Consider the following 19,340-nt stretch of genomic DNA (forward strand, 5'->3'; position numbering starts at 1 on the left):
AGCCGAGACATTACATTGTAAACTACAGTATATGCATATAATAATGAGTCATGGTTGACCCGAGCTCAAACAAACCTTGTTGTTGTCTTGATGTTCAGCCACAAAGCCAAGAAGAACAAAATCTGCCTTGTCCTGTTTTTGTTTTATGAGGCTGTCTAAAAGTGCGAGCGGTTTCGTGTTTTCCAGGGAGATCGCGATCGAGTCTATATTTGAAATGAGAAACTTCTTGAGCATAACATGTGCACGATTATTAAAGTGCTTCAGACATCCGATTCTTTCAGAAAAGAAAAGGACAAACGCGAGAGTGAAGTGCGAAAAAACAAAGGAGGCTGAAAAAAACAAAGGCTTACCTATACTGTATCGTACTGTACCAATCAGTGGAAACGGGCCATATGACAGCCTCTAGCCTCTACGCTATCCAAATTTTGGTACTGTCAAACCTCCTCCCATATTTTACCTCGGTATACGGTATTACCCTATATAATAAAAAAATTATGACATAAGGCTCAGACAGTGTCACCAAACTGTTGGCTTGTGCCTAAACCATTCAGAAACTGAATACCGTATATGCAACTTTAGGTTTGAGGCATTTCCATTTCTCGCGGTCACCTTCTTGTTGCACTATTTGCAAATTGCCTCATCTGAATTTACAGCTTCTCCCTTTTCGTTCTGTCAAAACCCGAAATACTGCCAAACTGCAGAAGTTGTGTTCTTTTTCAAGACCACTTGGTGCAAGAATTGCCATCTTTCCATGCCATCTCTCTCTTTCTCCTCCACGCTGTCCCGTGATGACAAAGTGCATTGTTTTTTATAACGGTATTGAAACTGATACCATTGCTATTTTTAGATCCCGCAGTATACCATATTACCATATTACTGCCCTAGCCTAGTGGCCTCCATGCAGCAGCAAAAAAGGTCCATACATGACAGAATACATTTTTTCATTGCTAATAGACTCAGTGACTCGCTAAATGTTAAATAATTAACATGGTGTCTAAAGGAGATTAAAATCTAATCCTTCTGAGGGGTTTATCAACCAGCAAAGCACAAACAAAGCGGCATTCATTCACTTGTTTTAACTCCTCTAAGTGGACTATATTAGTGGACTAATGCAGGAATTAGTGAATGAGGGTTTAGGGGGTTATTTCAGATACAGGGTTTACGGAACACTGTTATTAAATTAAGTTTAAGTTCTCTTTACTACACCCGTGAGAACCCATAATGAAGCAATGTATATTATGAGAGAAGTGTGGCTGTTTTTTTTTTACCTTGAATGGATATAACTTGATTAAGGCATACTTTAAAATACTGTACCATAATAGTGGCACTTTAAGATCCCCCTGTATCATTACTTCATTCACTGCACTGGGTCTCACTGCCTGTCAACACTTTTTTGCCTTTCCTGATGGAAAATTTCCCCTGAAGATATGCTTTGACAAGCATAGCTGATGAACCAGGGAACAAAGGATTTATACTCCTGGCCACAAGTTAAAAGGTGACAATCGGGCCTCTGAAGTAAAATGGACTGCAGCCATCAGATCGGTTTTCACTTCGACAGACTCCTGTGAGTGACACCGTTTCGCAGTTTGCCCTTGAGTTCCTGCAACTCCTGCAGAGCCACTGGGGGAAAAAATACAAATGGAAAGTGTTTCATACAGGGGGTTTATTTACATCCTGCGTTGAAGAGCGCTTCAGATTCGAAGTTCATTGCTTGCTGAGCTTGGAGAGATGAGATGTTTCATGGTGTGTGGTCTTAGCTGTTTGAAATGTTCTTGTGACTTTACTGTGATGTAAGAGCAATTGCTATTTTGGGGCTTCATGTGTAAAACTTTGTATAGATTTCATCCTAGAAGTATGTATACACAAACTACTTTTTTAAATTTGTGCACAGGTTGTATAATTTATTACATAATGTTATGTACGCAGCCAGATTTATTTTATAAATCCCAGATAGCATACATTCTAACTTTAACAGTCCTTTCTAATGACTGTACATAAAGCTTAACGACACTGCTTTTATTATGGAACTCATCTGTATATCATTTGCATGTTCTATCCAGGCATGTGATGATTCTTATGAAAATTTTATGAGGCAGAGCAGACTGTAGATGCCGTAAATTTCTTTAAAAGATATAATGCTACAAATATCTTTCTTGTCTAGTTAAAAAAAAAACATCCTTAAAACATGATTAATTTTTATTTGAGAAAATCCCATCTGGATTTTAAAACATGCAGTAGTAGAAAGTTAAATTGGATCTTTTCAGTGTGTGTTTGTGTGTGTCTGTTAAAATAATACAGTGCATCCGGAAAGTATTCATAGTGCTTCACTTTTTCCAATTTTTTTTATGGCCTTATTCCAAAATGAATTAAATGTATTTTTTTCCTCAAAATTCTACACGCAATAGCCCATAATGACAATGTGAAAAAAGATTTTTTGAAATAGTTGCAAATTTATTAAAAATAAAAAACCTGAAAAATCACATGTACATAAGTATTCACAGCCTTTGATCATTCTTCAGATGTTTCAGCAGCTTAATTGGAGTTCACTTGTGGTAAATTCAGTTGATTGGACATAATTGTAAGGCATACACCGGTCTATATAAGGTCCCAGGGTTAACAGTGCATGTCAAAGCACAAACCAAGCAGGAATACAAAGGAATTGTGTGTAGACCTCCAAGACAGGATTGTCTCCAGGCACAAGGCTGAGGAAGGGTTGCAGAAAAATTTCCAATGAGCACAGTGGCCTTCATCAGCCATAAGTGATCGATGTTTGGAACCACCAGGACTCTTCCTAGAGCTGGCCAGCCATCTAAGCTGAGTGATTGGGGAGAAGAGCCTTAGTCAGGGAGGTGATCAATAACCCGATGGTCACTCTGTTTGAGCTCCAGCATTTTTCCGTGGAGAGAGGAGAAACTTACAGATGGACAACCATCTGTGCAGCAGTCCACCAAGCAGGCCTGTATGGTAGAGTGGCCAGGCGGAAGCCACTCCCTGCCTGGAATTTGCCAAAAGGCATCTGAAGGACTCTCAGACCATAAGAAACAAAATTCTCTAGCCTGATGAGACTAAAATTTAACTCTTTGGAGTGAATGCCAGGCGTTACGTTTGGAGAAAACCAGGCACCACTCATCACCAGGCTAATACCAGCATGGTAGTGGCAGAATCATGGTGTGGGGATGTTTTTCAGCAGCAGGAACTGGATGACTAGTCAGGTTAGAGGGAAAGATGAATGCAGCAATGTACAGAGACATCCTGAATAAAAACCTGCTTTGGAGTGCTCTTGACCTCAGATTGGGGCAACGGTTCATCTTCACAACAACTCGGCGAATGTCCCTGAGTGGCCCAGCCAGAGCCCAGAACTAAATCCCATTGAACATCTTTAGAGAGATCTGAAAATGGCTGTACATCGTCGCCACCTATCCAACCTATACGAGCTTGAGAGGTATTGCAAATAGGAATGGGCAAAAATTCCCAAAGACAGGTGTGCCAAGCTTGTGGCATCGTATTCAAAAAGACTTGAGGCTGTAATTGCTGCCAAAGGTGCATCAACAAATTATTGAGCAAAGGCTGTGAATACTTATGTACACGTGACTCTTCAGGTTTTTTATTTTTAATAAATTTGCAACAATTTAAATTTTTTTTTTCACATTGTCATTATGGGGTATTGTGTGTAGAATTTTGAGGAAATAAATGAATTTAATCCATTTTGGCATAAGGCTGTAACAAAAAATGTGGAAAAAAATGAAGCGCTATGAATACTTTCCAGATGCACTTTATTATAAATTCGATTTTATTTTATTGTTCAAGCAGTCAAAATTAGGTCAGGGCTTTAATCAAAGTTGATTTTCATGTGCATCTTGTCAGTAAAGCTGGTTGTAATAAATCTCCAAAACTAGCAGCGTTTACTAAGAGTCGTAGTTCACTGATAAGCTACTCAAAATTGCAGCCGATTTAATCTGACGATAATAAAATCAAGTTAATCATTCAATAAATAAATTAATCATTAATACCAACAATCAATCAATGAACACCCAGTTAATAAACTGCGTAGCTTCATGGTGAACTACTGTTCTATGTATTAAGTGCTGCTACATCTAAAATCTTGTGAAAATATTTAATATTTTTCTCCAAACTCACCTAAAAATAAATACTTAAGAGAGGAGTCTATTGTTGTGTGACTATTACTCATTTTGAAACATGTTTATTCATCAACATTATGGGTATTTCTGTTTTTTTTTTCTTTTTTCTTTTTTTTTTTTTATTATTATTTTTTTTTATGCTGTTGCTAAGTAGATTTCCCATGTGAGATCGCCCTTGGGTGTTCAGAGGTGATTTACTACTGGTAACAGAATCGTGCTTCTCTCTCAAAATGTGCTTGAATCACATCATTGCTTAATTGCGTTTCCAATTTAGTTTCTGTTAATTGCCCAAGCCTTATTCAATTCATTACTTGCATGAATTTTTCAGTTTATTACTTAAAGTTGCCAAATCAATTATAACAGTTAAAATGTATTTTTGTATTGAATAAATACTGAAGCAGGCCTGGGAGAGAATGCCATTATATGCACTCTGCTTTAATATACGTAGGCAACAATTGCACACGGTTTTGCAGTTGGCCTTGAAATCTCAAGCTTAAGACTAATTTCTTTGACGTATCGCACCTTTTTCATGCTTAGTGTTTGCTATTCTCTCTAAAATCTCATCTTTGGTCTTTCTATTTGCCCCTGTTTAACGCACTTTGTCTTGGCAAAGATTCTAATCAATTTCTTCGTGCTTAAACTGAGCTAGCTTTTGTATACACTCCATTATGCCTGTCAGCCTCATTCTTGTTTGGTAAAGGGGTGCTGTGAGCTTCCAGATGTTTCCTTGACAGTGAAATATGACCTAAAATGGGAGACTCAGCTTGATTCAACGGAGAATCAAACTGATGGCAGCAAATTTGTAGCGTTCAGATTTCCTGACGAGGGTATACACACTATATGTGCAGTGTTTAGGGGACATGGTTTTAACAGGAGGGAAACCTTTTAATCTTCTAACGCAGTTTCTAATTAACCTCCAGTCTTGTAGTTGTGCATTGAATATGATGTTCATACAGTGCATTAGCCGTTTCTGAATGTCAATGTGCTTCAGTTTGTTTGAATTTTGAACAGTGTGTTCAATGAAGCAGAATGGTGTTTATGTCAAAAATGTTTCACTTACACTTACCATCAGTTGGGGTTTGAAGTATGTGATGCTCGTGCCTTCAGTAGACTTCAAGTTGACTATTAAAATGAACACGTCAGCTGGATGAGTTTTACTAGACCTGCAGCCAACCAGCTTGGAAAGTCTTTAGGGCTATTTACACCTGAAAATAGGGCTGGGTGGTTTGGGGTAAAAAAATATCACTATATGTTTCATATCATTCAATATCGATAATTATTGAATATTTTTAACAATACATTTAGGAATATTAGGATTTTTTATTTAACCACTTTATTTCAATTTACTAACAGTACTAAGGCAAAAATATCTGATCTCTTTATAATAAAATAAACATAAGACTGTTAAACTTCATAGATAAAATGTTACTGAGTGTTTGCAATGGTAAAGGTAGATGAACATCTGTAAGGTGTCAACAATAATGATACAGTAAACCTCAAACTCTGTAAACAAAACAAATCATGATAATAAAATCTGAGCTTTCAAGTAAAGGAACCAGCTATCATTATTCAAATACATACTGCAACATTACAAATTGTGAAGTTGGATGACTATATTACCCCTATGCTAAAAAAATCTTTCAGATGGGGAACTAGTGGCTGTGATGCACAAGAAAAGAAACCAAAAAGCCACTCTGGTGATGTTTTTTTTTATTTACAATCTCATTACTGCTGCTATACGGCACTTATTTTAGCATGTGTTGTTATTCTGACCTGAAGTGACAAGCACTAGCACATGCTTTCCTTCACCATTTTCATTGCCGTCTCTTGTAACTAGGCGACCGTTTTCTCAGAGGATGACAAACGGACAAACCATTGCTGCAGCTCTGATGCAAGTTTGAGAAAAGTAAAAAGCTCTGCAGTGTTTTGGTGTGCTGTGTTTGTCTGAGGTAAATAGTCTGTCGTTATAACTGAAATGTGTATATTCCATACAAAGTGTGAAGCGGATTGGTTAGTTCTACTTGCATGAATCGCAGTGCGCTCGGGGCATTCGGAAAAGTTCTGAATTTTTTCAACTAGGTTTACCTGGAAAATGCTCGTGCTTGCACCTCGCATGCACATTGCTCCCATGTGCGGGTCAACACAATCTGACACAAGCTTATTGGCATAGCTTTCAAGGCGCTCGCTCAACGGACACATTTCAATAAAACTATAGCGATTCATAACGAAACCTCATACCGAACTATTTTATTTTTTTATTATCGTTATTGCCAATTGTGTTCGATTTGGTAAATACCGATATCGATTTTATTACCCAGCCCTACCTGAAAAGATTACCCTTGATTAACTGATATACTGAGTCCTGGGTTATCCTGGTTGACATTTCACAATGCGCACATAATACTGACAAATTTGTACTTAAAATGTGAAAAAAAGAGCTGAAGATGACTTCAGAGATTTCATCTGTAAGCAAGCTGAAGTTAAAGATAATGTAACACCTGGAGTTGGTGATGTGATCATGTGGTGAATGTTTTGCAGAGAGTGGCTGAAATCTAAGTCTAGCCACTACTTTAAGCTCTCTGCTGGCATGAGTAGTTGCTGTAGTTTGTCTGCACACGGTTACTGAACATGTGCTGCTCTCCTTCAGTCTCTTTTAAACTCTATCCTTCACACCAGTGTATTAATGTATTAAAGCTTCACTATGTAAAGTTTTCCTAGCAGAAATACACAAAATGATTAGCCATGATATAGGCCTTCTTTTTGCTCCAAAGGTCTATTTTGGTTGATGTCTGTGGCATTGCAAGTTGCAATTATTTTTTTTCTCCAAAATCACTTGTGTGAAAAACTTAAAAGCGCCTACTATACTTGTTTGGCTCGTGATTAAAATGCATTGCTTTTAGTTTTAAATTGCTACTCCTATTTCCTAGAATAGTTTTCTTGTGTCTTGCATAAAGGATCTGTATTTGTTCATTGGTCCATTTGCTTGTAAATATCTGCAATTTTTCAGTTTTTCTCCATTGTATGTAAGGCAGAGTGCATCAAGAAAAGGTTCAAGAACTACTGGCTTACATGATTGTTACAGAAGAATTCATTTGAACCTAGGATGCAGTTAAAGAAAAATAATTGCATTGACACATGGAATGCTCTGTTTATGTTTATTTCGAAGATTTCTTTGTTGAACTTTGTGAATAATCCATAAGGATGGTATACTTTTTTATTTTTACATTATTCAAAAGGCAAACCTGAAAAATAAACCAATTCTGTCACTTTCCAGCAAGGCTTTGAACCCAACTGTTCTTTCTTCTAGCTGTCAGCAGTAGAGCAGCGGTTCCAGTTACACGTTTCTCCTCTTTCCTCACCTCTTTCTCTTCTCTTCACGCTGCTCATGTTTCTGCTGGAGATGCTACTCGGATTGCATCATTAGGGTTAATCAGAATCTCCTGTGAAGAAAGCCTCTGGAGATAATTACATTTCTTTTTATTGTTTCGCTTTCTGTTGCTTTCTCTTACCGATCCACATTCTTGCAAGAGCTGATTGGCATGACAACTGCTTTGCCTTCAACAGATAAGCCATAGCTCACAAAAGAAGCATCCATTGACATCTAGACTAAACCATGTAGCCTGTGCTGAAATGTTGATCCAGAATGCTGATTTATTGTCCCACTGACCCATAGTGGCTGCGGTTGCTGTTCTTTGCCACCCAAACCGTTGTGTATCGTTGTGCAAATATTGATGCTTTTTTTTCCCCTTTCCCCCCAAGCTGAGCTAATAAAAAGAGGGCTTTTGTATGAGTAGTGTTTTATGAGGATCTTATGCCCATGTTTCTTGTCCCACTTTATGCACGAGTCGGCAGTTCCCAAAGCCACAAGCCCCACCCGTAAACTTCATCTGGGTTTGAACAGCGGTGTATGAGTGTTTGCTTTGAGCAACAGTTTACCATAGAGCTCTTGTATTGGAAATCTATGCAAAAGACCTTATCTGTTTTAACACTAAAACAATGGAGAAAAAAAATGGTTGTCTCTGCAAAAGTTATATCCTGGTCATAATCCTGTGGGTTTTTTCTTCTTTATTTTACCTCACAAGTATGCTACAAATAAAATATACTGTTTTCATCAGGGGTCTCAAACTAAATTTGGTGGGAAGGGGGGTGGGGGGTGGGTGGGGGGGGGGGCATATCAGGGACTGACAATTCATAGGAGGGCTGTTTTAACATTCAAGCATAAGAAAAAAAGTGGAAACCTGATGTAATTGATGTACTCAGACATTCTTCCCCAGAGTATATGCAGTCAAAGCTCCTTTTTGCTTCTTGTTGTACACATTGAAGGGGTAGTGTAAATCGCTGTGAAAATACTACAGTTTAATAATAGGCATAATAATAATAAATAAATGAATAAATAAATAAATAAAAAATAATAAAAATAATTATGTCCCCATCAATTGTTGCTTAACCAAAAGTTTAACAGATGGCGTAAGACCGCAAAAACCAGATTGGGTAACTTTAGTGACTTTACTGGCAACTCAATATCTTTCTTTTTTTGTAAAACTTTGACAAAGATGGAGAAAGTATGTATGTATTCACATTTACTTTAACTAACATGTTCAATTCAGTAAACATGTTCAATTCAGCAAAACTACTAATGCACATTTTTATACAATTCTTAATAAGCAAAAGAGGAAAATCTATTAAATGAGACCATTTGAATCAAATATTAGCAAAATGATCATATTTACACCACTATCATGACATGTAATCCATGAGGAAGTGTTTGTACAACAAAATACAGGCGGTGTAAAACTGATTATAATCAAATGACTCTTTATTATTTACAAAAATAGAGCTTTAGTAAAAATAGAGCACTTATGGACATATATTTCAATGTTTAAATCAGAAATAATCTGCATGTGTGTTACTCTCGACCGCATGCTGAGAGAAACCGAAAGTAACTCTGGTATACAGTACAATCCCCTAAATGTTCAGTAGATGGAGTCAAAACAACAAGTGGCTATATGTGACTGCACAACAGTGATGGTGATTCAAAAACATATGTTGTGGTGTGCCGAATCTCGTTATATTTTGATGTTGGTCGCGGGCCGGAGGGAGGAAGAGGGAAGGCTGCAAATAACCTGCGGGCCGGCAGTTTAAGACCCCTAGGGTCCGTTCTTCGTACATGGATTACTCAATTAGCTGAATTTGGTTATTGACTATTTGACATGATCCAGGATCGTTTCATTCTTCAAAAGTCGTCTGAGTTGTGGTCATAGCAACAGTTCTGGTAGCTCAAACCTGCTCGGGGAGCGGGTTTTTTAAATATAAACAGGATTAGATCGGCACATTTCAAGCTAAGGTAATACTGAAGGTATGTACCGAAAGCTGATATTTTCGTACAGTAGTAACCTATAGATTATGTACACCTGGGAAAAAAGTAAAATAGAAAAAAAAAGTTTGTTTGTATATTTATATATATAATATTTATATATAATAAATAAATAAATAAATAAATAAATAAATAAATAAATAAATAAGTACAAAAACAGGGTGGTTCTCCCCAAGGGGATCAAAGAGGACATTTATTAATATGGATTTTTTTAGATACAAGTGCATACCTTTTAAAGGTACTGATTCAGCTTTAGTACAATTTCTGAAAGATTATAGACATAAACAGTATTCATCTGTTTTTTGTTTGTTTGTTTTTTTTATAAAGGAATAATAATTTATGCAGTCATGCACGTTTTGACTTCTAATATGCTGGTGATTTGATGCTTTGCAAAAATTGTCACCTTTTACCGATATCAACTTTTTTGATGCAAAATTAATTTACATTCCTTGCACTGATTCAGAAACTAAGACAGGCCTAGGCTACTACAGTAAAGAAAATCCTAAAATCTAAAATGTAAAACTAAATAAATTGCTAGCCTACAGCCCACAACAAAGGTGGAAAGTTATTGCGTATCATATTTAACAAACCGTTTACTACAAATTTGATGTGATTTTGCTCACATGGATAATTGAATATTAATCAGATGATGTCATTACGCTGCTGTGCTGTCAGTCGTTGCATTGCTGATCATGATTTCGAGAATCGCTAGATCTGTCCTAGATCTGTACACAAAACACAAAACACAAGATCAGTTATCAAGATTAAAAGATCCAGGATCTGCCAAGTCATCTTGGATCATTTAAGCTAGGTACGAAGAACGGACCTCTTGTTTACATGGAGGAAAAAACATGGTTCACATGTTTTACCTCCGATGTTATAGTGGTAGATTGTTTGACAAATCTTTATATTTAGTCATTGCACAGATAGTTGTGCAATTTAAATATGCAATAATAATAATTTTCTTCCCAAAGTTCCATTTAGAAGTTTCTGTAGGCTACAACCAAATTCTTACTTATCAAATATAACGAAGATCCCCAAAAATAAACAAAGTCATAAAAAATCATTAGAAGAAACAAAATTATACCTACAAATAATGCAAGAAATGTAGAACTGTAGTGTTGTGCAGAATCTATGCAAACTCATTGCATTTGTCCAACGTTTTCATAGACTTTCATTTTAGGAGCAATATTATATTTTTAGTTACGAAGAAAAAATGCCTCAGAAGAACATTAAATAATATCAAAAGCGTTTTAAAATCTGGAGTGGATCACTTTATGTTAGTGATTGATTGTCCATGTCTGTGTGTAATAGTACATGTACCTAAATCGTAAAAGCATATTTTTTTCTGTTATGTGATATTTTTCTTGGGCTCAGACAGATGACATGCTTGGTTGTCTTACAGGTCAGACAGAGGGCTGTGTTTTAAAAATATAATAAATCTAGCCCTTGTTCACCAAAGCCAGCACTCTCAGTGAAAAACAGCCTCACACTTTTTTACAAACACAAAGCTCTACTCCCTCATGTTGTAGCCTGGTTGTAACTCTTTCTTCTCGGCTGATGAGAGATGCTGGCTGCTCTGGCTGAAGGCTTTTTGACCTGGAACCTCCTCTTTTGTCGCCTTGCAGTCTTTTAAGTAAACAGCCTGTGTGTGGGAGTGTGAGAAAAGGAGAATTCTTGTAAATCAAAGCTGCACCGGGTTGTCATGGTGTGGTTTGGATTGCTCAGCAATTTCAGCGTTGTTGGCCATGTTGCATTGACATGTTGACAGAAGGAGTTCTTTTTCTTTTGTTTGCTCTCACTGCTCCTGTATGTCTTTGTCACATACTCAATTTATGAATGTATTCAGGTTTTCAGAGCCAATTATGGTTATTTTTTTGGTCCTTTCTGTTCTTTAATTTAAAACTACTTGTAAATACATGTATACAGTCACTTAAATAAGTATTGTTGAAAAACTTTCATTTATTAATTTTCCTAACTGCCAACTTATCTAGCATATGTTTTACACAGTGGATGCCCTTCCAGCTGCAACCCAGTACTGGGAAACCCCCATACACACTCCTTCACACACATACATTTCTAATTTAGTTTATTCAATTTGCCTATACCCCATGTCTTTGGACTGTGGGGGAAACCGGAGCACCCGGAGGAAACCCAAGCGGACATCGGGAGAACATGCAAACTCCACACAGAAATGCCAACTGACCCAGCCGAGACTCAAACTAGTAATCTTCTTGCTGTAAGGCAACAGTGCTAACTATTGAGCCATCATGTCACCCCTGTTAAAACTTTTTCTTTTGATATAGTTGCAGTCTAAACCACTATGTTCTTGCCTACAAAAGCCTCAGAAGTGCATTATATTGTCCAACAGCTGCAATATTTGTCAAACTAGTTTATTGATCTTCTGTCACTCTTTGTGGGTGGAATAATACACATAAGTGAAGAGGCTGTGTGAGTTTTGATATTGCAGAATATCACATGGCTATGAGCCAATCAGATTCAAGAACCAGACAAAACTGTTGTACATGTATGTATATATGTGTATATATATATTAACAGTTATTAATAATTCATCATATTTGTAGAAAATATTGTTTGTTTGTTTTTTAACATGGATTGTTGATTATTCAATTAAATGTAAAATTGCATTATATTAAAGGTACATTTTTTTTACAAAGTGTACGTACTTTGACAATTTTTAGATGTAATTTAAGTTTCCAAAGCTTTTTATGATGTGTAAATAATATATAATATAAATGTGTGTGTGTGTGTGTGTGTGTGTGTGTGTGTGTGTGTGTGTATTTATTTATTTATTTTTATATATATATATATATATATATATATATATATATATATATATATATATATATATATATATATATATATATATATATATATATATATATATATATATATATATATATATATATATATATATATATATACATATATATATATATACATATATATATATATATATATATATACATATATATATATATATATATATATATATATATACATATATATATATATATATACATATATATATACATATATATATACATATATACATATATATATATATATATATATATATATATATATATATATATATATATATATATATATATATATATATATATATATACATATATATATATACATATACATATATACATATACATACATACATATACATACATATATATATATACATATATACATATACATACATACATATACATACATACATATACATACATATATATATATATATATATATATATATATATATATATATATATATATATATATATATATATATATATATATATATATATATATATATATATATATATATATACATATATATATACATACATACATACATACATACATACATACATACATACATACATACATACATACATAAAATTTGCATATGTAAAGGGACTAAGCCAAAAATAAATTAATGTATGTCTCCAGTAATTTACGAACTAAACCAAAATGATATTTTACTTAAATTATAAATTGTAAATCCAGAGAAGCAGATAACATTTTCAATGAAAACCTTTTACATTTTTTTTATCTATTCAACAAAGCATGGATATTAGTACATTTCTGTGAACTTGAAACAAAAAAACCCAACATCTTTCATATACAATGTTATATCATTTACTTAGGATGTTTTGTGACCGTTCAAAAGAATGGATTTATTATTGTATTATTTACCCCAAATCTCTCTTCATTCACAGAAAAGCATCATGTTGATGTGCATCATGGCTTCCTGATAACATCTTCCTGACCGTAATCTTCTTATTCCCTGGACTCATCATTGGCTCAGTGATGAACCACACACCCAGTCCCCACATGACCGAGGCCGCCAAGTCTGGGGCAGGTTTGCTGTGCGGCTTGGGCTTGGGCCCGGATCGGGTGCGCTCTCCAGACAGCCTGACCCATACGCCCAGCCCGTCAGGGGGAACACCCAGCTCCAGCCCTCCTCTGCTGCTCTCTCCAGGGCTGGGCTGCGATGGCATTGGGGACTGGGAGAGCCGCGAGGAGCTGCGTCTGCGGGAGCTGGAGGAGGCTCGGGCCCGGGCCGCTCAGATGGAGAAAACCATGCGCTGGTGGTCTGACTGTACAGCCAACTGGAGGGAGAAGTGGAGTAAGGTACGGGCTGAACGTAACCGGGCACGGGATGAAGTCAGGCAACTGAGACAACGTTTGGACACCCTTACCAAAGAGCTGACGGGTGCTCGACGAGAGCGCCAGGAGCTGGCGGCGGAAAACGAACAGCTTCGTCTGGAGGCTCAAAGGGTCCGAGCTGAACAGAGCTCCCCAGAGAATGCATCTACTGCACCAGAATCGAACTCCTCCACTGCCTCCACACACTCCAACCAGCCAAGAGAGGCAGAGATTAAGCAGGAAGACCAGGATGAGGAGGGCGTGAGAGATGGGCCTGGCTCTCCAGAGCAGGAACCTGTGAGAGACATAGGCACTGACAAACTATACAAGCAGAAGGTGAGTCCAATATACATGTTTTTGAAGAAGATTTTTTTATCCTTAAAGTATGCTGTAGTGTCCAGCAAACATGTAAATTAAACGTGTATTTGAGAAGAACCGAGCCAGGCTGTGGTATGTGTGTAAGATGAGTAAAGCCTAGTTCACACTGCAGGATTTGAAGCCTGATTTGAGCCCGATTTGGATGTTAATGAGCTCACCGACAAATCGGGCTGTGATCTGGAAAAAATCTGCTGGTGCTTGGCGCTCGGCAGTCTTTATGTGGGAACTACTGAACAACACATCAAAGAGGCTCGCTGGAGCATCGTCAACACCTCACAGAGGGTAATCCAATATCTAGCATGCTGAATATTCCAGAGGAGTCGGCCGACTCAACCCCACGTGTGGTCAGATGTAGTGACAAGCTGCAGCCAATGAGAGAGCATATCAGCATGAACTCAATGGCCGTCTGCTCAGAAGCTCAACAGAGATGTCTGTGATTGGCCAGAATGGCCATCAATGCACTCACTTTATTCTTTTAACACGGACACGAGAGTAGGCTATATTAACAGGGGAACTAGAATTCTGTATATTAGTATTACCATACTGGTCATTCTGACCGTTCTCGTAGAAGACATTATACTGTCACTTCATATTTACATTCAAAACTTCCATTAAGATATTAAAATGAAGCTTTGAATGTCTGTCATCATATTTTATGACACCATTACTCTAAAAATGTTATCTTTTTTTATAATACAGCCTATAAATATATAGTTAAGATACTAGAACACGCAAAGGTCTGGGCCTCGCTTTCATTTTCACTTTCAAGCAGGAGCTATTTCGTGGCACAGAATATGCTGTTTTGAAAGATATATCTGAAAAAAATGTATGTTTTGGATATCAGAAAGTTATGCTAATGTTAGCAGGAAGTTGCTAGGCAAACATGCATGCATATTTAAAGTCACAGTGAAAAGTAGTAGACATGCATGCAGTCATTTTGACCAATATGGTTATTAAAGGTAGAAATGCTCAGTTCTTTACTGTTTTGCAATGTAAAAAACTAACAATGTTAGAAAGAAATACACAGATATTTAGAAAACGTCAGGGTGCTATAGATATGTTAGTTTTATTTTAAAGATATATTAAATTACAAAAATTAAACTCTCTGAATGCCTCTGTAATTTTAGTGTTAAAGCCACATCTATCCACTTGAACCTTGTAGATGAATGGTTGATCCGCTGACAATCGTTACAATAATGTGTAACAGTTTTTTTTTACATGTTAGACCATCGATTTCTATCTACCAAAATGGTTGTAAATACATGTACAGAACAAAAAGCATCCTTGGGACATATATAAAAGAGAGAACCTTTTTTTATACAACAATTATAATAATAATAATTATGAAAAATTAATTAATTAATTAAATAAAAAAAAAATAATACAAAGAAATAAAAAAAAAACATAGACTGAAGAAAGGAAGAAAAAAGTGTCGTTGTTCTCCCTTGACGATGTTTTTAAATGCTCCATTGAAAGCTTGAACCGCTGTCAGTGACATAATCAGCACACCAGCAGCCAATAGTGTTCAGCTTTTTCTGATGACTCCTCCCTCAAAATTGGCTGTGGTTTGTCAGCTTGACTGAGCTGTTGGCGAACGAGTTGTTGTCAGATCATGTAGTGTGTGACCTCCCTCTTGTGGATCATTTACATAGTGTTGCGTAGTGTAAACACCACAGCGATTAAAAGACACAAAATCAAGTCATGTAGTGTAAACGGTACAGCGATCTGCCAATGTTTAAAGTCATGGAGTGTGAACTAGGCTTAAGGCTGCAAAGGAGCAGGAGCTATGCCGGAGAACAACTGAATATGTAAAGCACTGATTGTATATGTTAAATACCCATATGAAGCTATATCTGTGAGAGGCTTTCAGGAGAGTGAGTTAAATATTATCAAATGAATGTACTACCACGACAATGAATGTAAACACTTGGACATCTATGGGTAGACAAATGTATGCAGACATTTGCTTACACTGCAGAGGGCAGAAGTGGAACAGAACTAAAGACCTAAAAATATATAATGCACCTAAAGATGTAATGAACCTCTCGTTAAAGGAAAACATTCTTAGATGGTCAAAAGTTAAAACAAGAACACAAGACACTTCAGGTTGTCCGGGGGAGACTTCAGGTTGTCCTGAAGGGCTGCTTTCCGACATCTTGGCTTTATGTTTAAATAAATCTATCTTCTGGTATTGAAAATCTCCAGACTGATCATGGGTAATTAATGGAAAGCCCGGGAACTACATCATTTTCAGAAAGGACTAGTTGGTTGATTGATTGTTGTTTCTCTTAAGATCCCAATTATTCACTCGGCGATGGCTACCTGAAACAGAATGCTGATGTAAGCAAGCAGGGGCATTTTCTTAGAGGAGCAAAGGACTCAGTAGAAGAAGCAGTTTCACTCGTTCAGTTGCATTAAAGAATTCGTTCACCAAAGAATGATATTTTAGATCAAGTAAGAAAGCTCTCTGGCCCTGTTTAGACAGCAGCAGTCCTGAGATATTCTCACAACTGAAAAAAGAATAATAATACAAAGCTATAAAGAACATTTTGTTCAGCAAAAAAACTGTAAATATGACTTTGTTTGGATATATCTTTTCTCCTGCATCAGGTTAGGTCACTGGTGTAAAAGCCAGTTCCTGGAAGGTTGGAGCTCTGCACAGTTTAGTTCCAACCCTATTTAAACACACCTGATCAAACTAATTGAGTCCTTCAGGCTTGTTTGAAACCTACAGATAAGTGTGTTGCAGCAGGGTTGGAACTAAACTATGCAGGGCTGCAACCCTCCTGGTACTGGCTTTTACACCTTTGGGCTAGGTTGTACATTTACCACAGGCAGTGCAACTTGTTGCCATTAGAGTCAACAGGCAAGTGCTGTATTGCCTGTAGTAAACACAAACCCTGATCTGCCATGTTTTAGCACTGTGTGGGATTACAGTTGAACCACTGAGGTCGCATGGAATGTTTGGACAATTTTTTCGGTTCATCTTCTGCAATTTGAACGTCTCAGGACCATTACCTGTCTATATGGATGGTTAGAGAGCTCTCGGATTTCATCTAAAATATCTGAATTTTGTGTTTCAAAGATGAACTAATTCAGGGGATTGAAGCAACATAAGGGTGAGAATTTTCCTGTCTGGGTGAACTAATCTATTAAGACCAGTGATCCAACCAGAATCAACAAAAGACACTGGAGCCTGAACTTGTGTCTTAACTAGGTGTGATAGATTAAAACATCAAAAACGAAGCTTTCAGGCTTCATATTGCCCTGAGGCATGTCAAGCATTTTGTAAGACTTTTGGTTTCTATATTTGATGCATCGTGTCAGATAGCACAGACCAATGTTGTATTTTCAACATCAAAATGTGTTTCTCCTGGCTGTGATTTTGTTGCCTTAAGCAAAATGTTTGATTTTTCAGTTTTGACGAAGGGTGCCTTCACACTTGGTTTTAAATGAAAGAGAACAAAATTTCTAATTCTCAACTTGACAAAACGTTTCATTTCAGCAGTGTTCGGCAGTAACGTCGCTACAAGTAGTGATGCTACTAGCTTAACTACATTTCTCTGTAGCGTGGCGGTAGCATCACTACTTTCCAAATCAAATAGCTTTTCTATAGCTCACAAGCTACGTTTACAGATCGCAGATCATTAAGTGATGGTACCGACGTTCACGAAGCTGTGAGGCCAGTGTCTAGCCGATGAAAGTAAATCCACATGATGGTGTGTGATTTCTTCTTCATCCTGTTTTATGGTGGTTGATAACATACTTTTTGGTGCATTAATGCCACATCTCGCTCAGGTCGGTGACGTCGCTAATCAATTAGGCTAACACGAGAAATTTGCTTGATAGAAAGATGACTGAGGGAGAGGAGTTATATATATTTAGTTATATATAGTTTATATATAAATATAAAATGCTTATTGCCTTTTACTATAAAGAACTATAGTATTTTAAATGTGTAACACCTGCTTTTATTGTTTGTTTTTTTTTTCATTTTTGCTGTTATCTACTATAATTTGTTTATTTGTTTAGTACAGCATATTGTTTGCAGTAATCATTTGAACTGAACAATTATGCCTCATATGTTCCATTGACGGGTTTATTAAACACTAAGATATGATTGACTTGGATTTAAGCTGTTTCGATTTAAAAATGATAATTGCAAAAATAGCTTGGATGTAGCTAAGCTACTTTTGCCAAGTAGCTTTTAGCCAAGCATGCTACATTTCCCAGAGGGTAGCTTTCATAGATTTACATTTACATTTAGTCATTTAGCAGATGCTTTTATCCAAAGCGACTTACAAATGAGGACAAGGAAGCAATTTACACAACTATAAGAGCAGCAGTGAACAAGTGCTATAGACAAGTTTCAGGTGTGTAAAGTCTAAGAAGCTAAGCATTAGTAAAAAAAAAATTTTTTATATACACTAGATATCACCCACGGACCCGGAGCATGCGTCAATAGTGCCGCCACGTTTGTACAGGGCTCCCAGCACAAAAGTCATTCAACCGCACTAGTCAAGCCAGTGAGACAACGTGAAGATGTTGGATTTTAGCGCTGTGTATGGGTGTAGTAACGAGCAAACAGCACAAAGGCATTTCATAGGTAAGATTTAGTTTTTTTAGGTTTTTGTATGTTATAAATTTTGTGCTAAACAAGTAACGCTATTGACGATAATACAGTCACGTACTGCATTCACAAGGCTAAGTAACACCAACTCGCATTAAATACCAGGCTTATGCAAGTTTTGTTGAATAAAATAAGCAAACAATGTAAATGAAATATGACAACAAGTAGCCCGCGGTGCCAGAAACTTGTATTATTGTCGGCTAAGTGAACGAGTCGTTCATAACGGAGATTCATTCACAAACAAAGTGAACGTGGGAGAGGGGGTGTGTTTTTAGGACACGGATTAGTCCAAATTTAACAGGGAGGGAGGATAGTACATTTCCATGAACACAAACACATGCTCTTTGTCAGCAATGCCCGTGTGGTCACTTATCCATCCATGTTGAAAAGTGATGTCAAATGATAATTTTCGTAATTAAAAAAAAAATATTAGCATAATGACCATAGGGAAAACTCCCGATTATAGATATGTGTATATCTCTGGCTCTGGATGGTCACAGTCCTCCACTCAGTCCGCATTCATTTCAAAGGAGCGCTACCCTGTACTAAAGGCAGCTCTATTGACGCATTCCTTCCAATAGACAACAACAGGGTAGGCGACATAGTTTTAGTATGCCCCAAATATTTAGAA

The 19,340-nt window shown here is 36.7% G+C and overlaps 1 protein-coding gene across 1 annotated transcript in view; it reads left to right on the forward strand.

Moving 5' to 3' along the window:
• ccdc102a (coiled-coil domain containing 102A) overlaps positions 1 to 19,340 on the forward strand; it is a 118,759-nt gene that overhangs the window by 40,416 nt on the left and 59,003 nt on the right. The window contains exon 2 of the mRNA XM_056461489.1: positions 13,272 to 14,037. Coding sequence (XP_056317464.1) covers positions 13,363 to 14,037 — 675 coding nt within the window. The 5' untranslated portion in view covers positions 13,272 to 13,362. The remainder of the gene's footprint in view (positions 1 to 13,271; positions 14,038 to 19,340) is intronic.

Source organism: Danio aesculapii, chromosome 7, assembly GCF_903798145.1.
Source record: "Danio aesculapii chromosome 7, fDanAes4.1, whole genome shotgun sequence".
Classification (NCBI taxonomy): domain Eukaryota; kingdom Metazoa; phylum Chordata; class Actinopteri; order Cypriniformes; family Danionidae; genus Danio; species Danio aesculapii.